Source organism: Garra rufa, chromosome 15, assembly GCF_049309525.1.
Source record: "Garra rufa chromosome 15, GarRuf1.0, whole genome shotgun sequence".
Classification (NCBI taxonomy): Eukaryota; Metazoa; Chordata; class Actinopteri; order Cypriniformes; family Cyprinidae; genus Garra; species Garra rufa.
The window spans coordinates 1,218,577-1,228,241 of NC_133375.1; the positions used below are offsets into that span (position 1 = coordinate 1,218,577).

At 33.7% G+C, this 9,665-nt stretch overlaps 1 protein-coding gene across 1 annotated transcript in view; it reads left to right on the top strand.

Moving 5' to 3' along the window:
• LOC141287522 (actin filament-associated protein 1-like 2) overlaps positions 1-9,329 on the top strand; it is an 82,316-nt gene extending 72,987 nt beyond the window's left edge. Inside the window, exons 13-15 of the mRNA XM_073819686.1 lie at positions 975-1,144; positions 3,997-4,107; positions 8,290-9,329. Coding sequence (XP_073675787.1) covers positions 975-1,144; positions 3,997-4,107; positions 8,290-8,316 — 308 coding nt within the window. The 3' untranslated portion in view covers positions 8,317-9,329. The remainder of the gene's footprint in view (positions 1-974; positions 1,145-3,996; positions 4,108-8,289) is intronic.
• The last annotated feature ends 336 nt before the right edge of the window (positions 9,330-9,665 follow it).

Below are 9,665 nucleotides of genomic sequence, written 5' to 3' on the forward strand. Positions count from 1 at the left end.
TTGATTTAGTGCATCCTTGCTGTGTTCATTTCTGTATAAAACTCTTAGTGTACTGAAAGCTAGTGTACAAGCCGTGTTTAGAAAGCGTCAGTGTGTGAGCGTGTGTTTTATAGTCTTGTGTACTATAGGGCATGTGAGGTGAGGTTTAGACTCTTTGTGTTTCTGGACTGTCTCAGCAGAGGAAGGCAACACTCTTGTGCTCCCATTTTGGTAGGGATCAGCGGCGGCTGGCGCTTTTTTTCTCCCGTGTGGTTTTGGTCTCAGTGCAGGGATGTAGCATTGTGGCGTACACACACACACACACACACACACACACACATACTCTAAGATTCTTTAGTCAAAACCATGAGAATATCATGTTTTCTTTTTGAACCCAACTTTCCAGAACATGCTCTACTCAGGGAGGAGATTAAGAGAGGGTAAAAAGTGGAAAAGTGAATAAACATCCACAAAACCCTGAAAAATCATGCACTACCTTCTAGAAAATAAACACTATTCATACTCAAACTAGTTTAATTTGCCTACTGACAGTGTCCAACAGCGGACGCACATGCATTAAAGGGGAATTCTGTTTATTTTGCTGAAAGTCATGGAAATTAAAAGCATTCTGTGGTGGAATAACACAAAAAATACAGCCTAATTGGAAACTGTGCACAATAACATCACATTTCCCATATTTTGTCTCAAGCTCTTCACTAACACTGTTCATATCAGCATTTATGAATAATGTCTGAAGAATTATGTGACACTGATGAGTAATGATGCAGAAAAATTCAGCTTTGCATCACAGGAATGAGTTACATTTTAAAATGTAGTTAAATAGAAAACTGATATTTTAAGTTTATGCAACAATATAGCACAATTTGACTGTTTTTACTGTATTTTCGATCAAAAAAAATTCAGCCTTGGTGCTAACGAGACTATCTTAGATGATTGGTAGTGTATATCATATGTGTGTGTGTTTATGTTTTTAGGTACGAAAGCGTTTGAGATTGAGAGGGGTGTGCAGAAGCTGGACCTGACAGGAAAGAGACGTGTGCAGTTGCGTGCAGGGTCAGAGGTCAACCTCGTGAGCGTGGGGACGAAACCAGCTAAACGAAATTCATTCAGACGCTCCCTCGCTTTCTGCACTGAACGAGCACAGGTAACTATCATACGACTCATACTTTTGTTTTCCTTGGAATACTATGCATTTTTATGAATAATATCAATATAATATCAATTTAGTATTATTGAGTAGTATTTATATTTATAATTTTTTATATTTGGTAATTTCGTTGTGCGATTTTTAGCTTTTTTATTATCAATAAAAATTATTAATAATAAAATGATAAAAACTAATGTACAGTTTTGGACATTTACCATAGTAGTACTGTAGCTTGTTTTCCCTTGGAATACTGAACAAATTCATGATTTATATCAATACAGTATCAATTAAGTACCACTGAGATAATAAGTTTTAGTAATTTTTATTGTGCATTTTCATCTTTTTTATCATTAATAAAAACGATTAATAATACAATGATGGTAAATGTTTGGACATTTACCATAGTACTACCTTGTTTTCCTGGGAATAGTATGCAAATTTATGATATTTAGTATCAATTTAGTATAATTGAGATAATATTATAGCTTTTATTTTATATTGCGATTTTTTTATATATATATTTTTAATTTACATTTTAAAGTTTTAGTCATTTTGTTGTGCGTTTTTAGCATTTTTGTTATTAATAAAAATGTGGTAAATATGGTAAATGTTTAGACATTTATCAATTCAGGATTTATATCAATATAGTATCAATTTAGTATCATTGAGATATTATTATAGTTTTTATTTTATATATATATATATATATATATATTAATTAATTTATTTATTTATATATATATATTTCCCCCCATTTTTTTATTATAAAATCTAAGTATTTATGGTGCGCTTTTATTATTTTTATTGTTAATAAAAATGATTAATAATAAAATTATAAAACTATGGTAAATGTTTAGACATTTTTAGACATTGTTTTCCTTTAGAATGAAAATTCATGATTTATACCAATTTAGTGTCATTGAGAGAATATTATAGTTTTTTTTTTATATTAGATTTTTTAAAATATATTTTAAATTTAAATTTTAAAGTGTTAGTAAGTTTGTTGTGTGTTTTTATTATTTTTATTATTAATAATAAAATTATAAAACTATAGTAAATACCTTGTTTTCCTGTAAAAACTATTCATATTCATGATTAATATTGAGACTGAGATAATATTATAGTTTTTATTTTATATTTTATATTTATTTATATTTTATTTTGTAATTTTGTTATGCAGTTTCATAATTTTTATTATTAATAAAAATTATTAATAATAAAATGATAAAACCTTGTACTTTTGTTTTCCTGAAAATACTATGAAAATTCATGATTTATTTTTAAATTTTATTTGAATATATTTTTCCTTTTAATTGTAAAGTTTAAATATTTTTTGTGGGCTTTTTATATTTTTAATTTTTTATTACAAATGATTAATAATAAAATTAGAAATGTACCATAGTCCAAACATTTACTGGAGTAATGCCTTGTTTTCCTTGAAATACTATGCAAATTCATGAATTATATTAATATAGTATCAATTCAGTATCATTAAGAGAATATTATAGTTTTTATTTCTTTTTTTATTATTTTATTATTAATAAACATGATTAATAATAAAATTATATGGCAGATGTCCAAACATTTACAATAGTAGTACCTTGTTTTCCTTTGAATACTATGCAATTTAAAGTTTTAGTAAGTTTGTTGTGCATTTTTATCATTTTTATCATTACTAAAAATTATTATTAATACAATTATAAAACTGGTAAATAGTAGCACTTCGTTTTCCTTGGAATACTATGCAAATTCATGATTTATATCAATATAGTATCATTGAGATCATTTTGTAGTTTTTATATTATGTTTTGACTTTTTGAAATATAATTTTAATTTTAAAGTTTTAGTAAGTTTGTTGTGCGCTTTTATCATTTTTATTATTAATAAAAAGTATTAATAATAAAATTATAAAACTATGGTAAATGTTTGGACCTTGGAATACTATGCAAATTCATTGATTTTTATCATATATTTTTCATTTATATTAATATTTATTTATTTTATTTTTAAGCTTTTAGTCATTTTGATTGTGCATTATATAATTTTCATTATTATTTTTTAAATGCCTTTAAATTGCCTTTATATTTTTTGCAGGCCTTTAGTTTTTTATTTTATTTCAGTTTTAGTTATTTTAGTACATGAAATTAAACCAAATAAAAAATAATGTGTTGCAACTAGCTGAAATTAATCAAGTTTAAGTTTCAGTTAACATTTTTCATGATTTTAGTTTTACCTAGTGATAATACCACGCTAACCTTGGTGCATGACAAAAAACATGGTAATACTATAGTATTTTGTAAGTGCTGATAGGAGCACTTTAAAGTGGCAGTTGGTTGTCAGTAGATGACTGAACCGCTGAAAGTGTACTATTACACTGCCACCTGTTGTTTAGATTGTGTAACTGCAACACTTTGCAACAAGCTAATATTGATTTGCAACATCAATTACATGAGACAAAGATCAGATTGTTTTGGGTCATTTTCAGTATTTTTCAATATTTTCAGCACTTGTTCCAAATTAAAAGATTATTGGCTACTAGTCCTGTTTGGTGCTTTGTTTGTCGGTTGTTGCTGCCGTTATGAGTTCAGTAATTACAGTGGGTTGGATTGAGAGCCACTTCCTCCCAGAGGAGCAGAGAATAACGCTCAGATAAGAGCTGTTTTAACCCACCATTACATCCTGCTTCATCAAGCAATGATGAGTGGACTTACTGGAGGAGTCTAATGACTTTTTTTTTACTATTTAGAAGAAGCTGTGACTCTTGTTTGAGTCATTTAGGATATTTCACCATTTCATCCTATAAAAGGAAATGTGCATAACACACTCTCCTCTGTTTCTGTTTCTCAAAGGGGGGCTTCCTGACCCCACTCTTGAGAAGAACAGCCTCAGCAAAAAGCACCCTAAAGAAAGCCCCATCTGCCCTTTTTATTGAGCATGGCAGGGTTTTCCAAAGGAGGAAGGTAAGATTTCTTAACGATGAGTTGAATGCACAGTCACTCATGAATTTGTCCTTGTATTGGATTTCCAGATGACTGAAAAAAGCTAATTAGGGGCCAAGCACAGAAGGTGCGAAGGCACCTCTTGTATCTGTTAGATTTCTTATTCTTCTTCTTCCTTCTTCTTCTTACATTTCTTCCAGTCTTGAGTCAATGGCAGCCCATAGAACCGCTTGCGGAAAGTTATGAAATTTGGCACACAGATAGAGGACAGTCTTAACATTAATCATATCTACCTCTAACTCTCTAGCGCCACCACTCTCTAGCGTCTAGAACGCTGGTTTTCAAACTTTTTTAAAGGAACACTCCACTTTTTTTGGAAATAGGCTCATTCTCCAACTCCCCCCGAGTTAATAAGTTGATTTTTACCGTTTTGAAATCCATTCAGCCTTTCTCCTGTTCTGGCGATATCACTTTTAGCATAGCTTAGCATAGATCATTGAATCCTATTAGACCAATAGCATCACGTTCAAAACTGACCAACGAGTTTCCATATTTGTCCTATTTAAAACTTGGCTCTTCTGTAGTTATATCGTGTACTAAGACCGGTGGAAATGCAAAGCTTCAATTTTCTAGGCTGATAAGATTAGGAACTACACTTCCATTCTGGCGTAATAGTCAAGAAAGTTTGCTGCCGTAATAAGGCTGAAGCAGGAGCAGTAATACCACGCAGCACATGTGCAAATGCTAAACTAGCTGGGAACTCATTTCTGATAATACTCCGCCTGCTTCGGCCATATTACGGCAGCAAACTTCCTTGACTATTACGCCGGAATGGGAGTGTAGTTCCTAATCTTATCAGCCTAGAAACTCGCAGCTTTGCATTTCCACCGGTCTTAGTACACGATATAACTACAGAAGAGTCAAGTTTTAAATACAACAAATACCGAAACTCGTTGTTCATTTTTGAACACGATGCTATTGGTCTAATAGGATTCAATGATCTATGCTAAGCTATGCTAAAAGTGATATCGCCAGAACAGGAGAATGGCTGAATGGATTTCAAAACGGTAAAAATCAACTTATTAACTCGGGGGGGAGTTGGAGAATGAGCCTATTTCCAAAAAAAGTGGAGTGTTCCTTTAAGAGTGACCCTATTTTTCTTTTCTATTTAAATTTATGGGATTCATATATAATCAAATCAGTCATTGCAATTTCGAGAGAATCCCCCATTTAGATGCAGATGTCACTTCTAAAATGTGCAGCAAGTATGCCACATGGGTCATCTTAACACTTTACGTACGCGCTTCCTTGGCTATGTATAGTGCATTCAGAATTTGAATACAAATTTTACTTCCTTATTCACTGAAACGCTGTCACTCATTTCAGTTTATCGTGATCTCAGAAAATTCTGCAATTATCAATTAATCTCTCTTTACGCGGCACAATTAATCTCTTAGTTACATCACATCTGTTCATTATAATGAGAGGATTGCAAGGACTTAAACAAAAACTTATTTGAGCTGTAAATTGATTCTGACTAACTGGAATGCCTCGATTGGCCATTGTGTTCCAGAAATCAACAGATATTGGCTACAATGCTCAAAACTAGGCTACTAAAACAGAGCGCAAACACAAATACACATTGGATTCTGCCATGAGGCAGCTGCTGCTTACTTTCGTTTTGTTATTTATGTTTATTTAGTTATTAAAGTTAAGTTTGCCGGTTCCTGATTTCTTTTTCCTGATTCTTGAACTTTGTTACATATATACATTTTCTTAAAATCTTCTGGCGACCCATTTTATAAGACTCGCGAGTTGCGACCCACCCGAATTTTGACAAAGAGCATGCAAAAATGGATGTGAGCCTATATCTCCGCAACTGTTTGGTGTATTGAGACTAAACTTTGTGTGTGTTATAACAACCATGACCTGAGGCTACCTGCATTGTTTCGGCGCAGAGCCACCTAGTGGTCAAAAGATATGAAAAACTTTTTTTTTTGCTTATAACTTCTAGATGGTTTGGCCAAAAATCACAAAACCCCTTAGATTCGGAGGAGCATGCCAAGTGGAACCATACCCAGTTTTCCCATGTCAGCCATTTTGGATGTCAGCCATTTTGACTTTGATCATTAAATGCTATATTTTATGAATGCATTGGAGTATCATTCTGAAACTTTTTATGTATCTTCAGCACTATGCCCTGACAGTACTCAAAAAGTTTGGGGGCAGCACCACTTTGTGGCCAAAAGTCATAAAGAAATTTTAAAAAATGCTCATAATATTTGATTAAATTGGCCTATTGTAATGACAGTGATCTTAAAATATTCCTTGGGTCATGCCGAGAACATCAATACCAATTATGCCAAAATTGGCCGAACTTCCTGTCCGCCATTTTGATTTATGTTGAAAACCTTCCTTTTCAAACTTCTCCTAGAAAATTGTTTTTTCACCAAATTTGACTGGGATCATATTCAGACAATGCTGGCAAAAGGTTATGGATTTTGTGTCGAAATTAGGGGTGGGCATAGATAAATTTTTTTAATCTAGATTAATCTAGATTAAATCTTGGAATTAATCTAGATTAATCTAGATTAAAATGGCTAATTTGAATTCTGCTGAAGGCATTCAGAATATGCGTGCTACCCAAATAATGACTAAAAGTAAGTCTTCGAGAACGGGCCAGGTGGCGCATTAGATCAGGCGCTCATCTCCTGTTTCCAAAATGCATCACAAACTGCTTGACAATTGCATTTACAACATAATTACCTATACAAACTTGTGTAACCAAGTACTTCTGCGCAAAAGGCTGCACAACGTACGTGTTGCCGTTAAATACACAGACGCGCACGGGAAAGAATAGCCTATCTGCGTGCATAGTCTTCGATTAAACTGCGTTGCTTTTAGAAGCATCAGTTCAGTTGTTCCATATAGTTTAATGTCTTTATTTCGGGATTATCAAAGTAAATTATAACTCAAACTTGAGATTTTACTGGGGCACAGTAGATTTTCACTGGGGCGCGTGCCCCAGTAAAAAGGGTCTAAGAACGCACCTGCCCTGAAGCGGCTTCATAACTGCATCCATGTTTGCAGACTTTGCACGTCTCATTTGATGTGGTAATTTCACAGAAGTTGGAGACTCGTTCTCGCCCCCTACAGTGCAATTAGACTAGGTATACATCATACGCGCTAAAATATCAAGGTTAAAGTCATCATATCTCGCGTATTTTAGACCCAGCTCCCAACCCAACTTTGAGAATAGATTAACAGCGATATTTTTTTTTATCGCCCGATAAGAGTCTCACGTTAACGCAGCACGTTAACGCCGATAACGGCCCACCACTAGTCGAAATACAAAAAGGTTTTCATTTAAGGCATCAATGAATTTCCTAAAAAGATGCCAAACTGCATTTGAGGCTGTATCTCTGCAAAGCTTTGACAAATTGACTCCAAACATTGCATGTGACATTGTCGCCTCACACTGGCCACGCCACATTAATTTGGTAACAGCGCCCCCTATTTGTCAAGAGTGATAAACCATTCATTAACAATTCATAATTATAAATTTTGATTACATTAGCCTATTGCAATAAAACTAGCCTCAAAATATTCCTTGGTTCATGCCAACAACATAGATACCAGTTATTCCATAGTGTACTGACCTGTCCGCCATTTTGATTTAAGTTAAAAACCTACTTTTTCAAACTCCTCCAAGACCGTTCGTCCGATTTTCACCAAAATCAAGTCAGATGATCTTCAGACTGTGCTAACAAAAAGTTATGGATTTCGTGTCAATAGACTAAATCACATTTGTATAGCAATGCAACCAATTCGAGGTATGATGCAAAAATGACTCTGAGGCTTTATCTCTGCAAAGCTTTGACACCAAACTTTGTGTCGTTGTTACCTCACAATAAACACACCACATCGATTTGATAACAGTGCCAGCTATTGGTCAAAAGTGATAAGCCATTAAATCATATTACTAGTAGTTTTATATGATTTTTCAGCCATTTGGACTAAAATCGTGTTAAAATGGCCTCAATTAATTATTGCTGCAGTTGGTCCGATGCTTGCTTCTGTAATTGCTCCTTGCAGCTATATTTCAAATGAATAATATTTACTATCAAATATTTGTATACATTATTTTAATATATATATTAGTAAACTGCTGTGACCCTTAACCCTCTCTGTTTGTGTTTGCAGGAGTGGGAAACCAAAGCTTCAGGTTGACGTCAAGAGAAGACTCCCACATTCCCCTCATATTGTCAATATAATATTGCACTGAAAATAATATTCTCTCCAAGCATGTGGATCATGCAGTGGTTTGGATTTGTAAAGTTTTTATTCTTTTTGGGGTACTTTAGAAAAGATAACCAATCAAACACTCTTTATCAGCATATTCTGTCCGTATGCAATCTTTTTATCTTCACACACACACAGGGTTGCAACTGCAAAACATTTTACATTTATAATAAATGTCTATTGAGATAATGCTGATGTACGTTTCTTTAAAGATTAGGGATAAATTTGACACCAACGTTTCAGGTATTAAATAACTCTATGTCTAGAGAGTGGCACATTTAATAAAGTGGAGTTTTATGTTTATCATCATAGCACAGTATTTATCGTTATGTAAATCACTTTGCACTGTTTTGAACCTGACCTAAACTGTGTTTGCGGTTTTCAGGAAGGCATACAATCATGGTCAAAATCAGGAATCGTCAGTGTGAAGTTTAGAGAGGATATGCGTATCACTAACTGATTATTGATTATTGAAGAGTAATTACCTCTTTCTTTTTTTATTTTCGCAAGACTCACTAATCTGTGGTAATTTATCAACGTTTGTTGTTCTTTTTATCCCAATGCACATACAGTATAATATTATGTGTTGAGCTTTTCAAATAATGTGCCTTAACCATGTTTTTTTTTTATGAAGCGTTGATTTGTCTTTACAGTTGAAGAGATTTTGCTGGTATTGAAAGGTTTTTCTGTATAGTTTGGTAGCTTGGTTAAGACAGGATGGGCTAATATTGCTGTACAAAAGATAACTGTGGAGAACCAAAACACCACTGATGAACATATTTGTACAATGAATAAAGTCATGCTGGATAAAGCATCATTTCTGTGTCTACAGATCATCTTTTCTGCTTGTTTTCTCTAGATACAGTACCATTCTGATGATGTCATCACAATTATTGTCATGTTTTGGGCTGTATTAATCGGTCAGACCAGGAAAAACATTTGGAGTACTACAGACTGCCAAAAGTTATAACAAATCATGCAGAAGAGTGCAAAAAACTGTCTGAGAAACAAAAGGCATTTGTGGTTGGCCAAACTGAACCAGGATTTTCAGGCCGACTGCAGACTGCCTGATGTTGTTGTTGAGAATTTTGATGTATTGCTCCTTTTTCATGGTGTTGTTTACTGTGATTAGGTTCCCTGGAACCCAGCGGTGTGCAGTGTCTGTTGGACTGGTTGCCTTGAAATTTTGCAACCAGCAGAGCCCAGTTTCATCAGGATGGCCTTGATGGTGATCCTTGGATTGTTTTTTACCTCTCTCACTATCCTCCTGGCCAGCA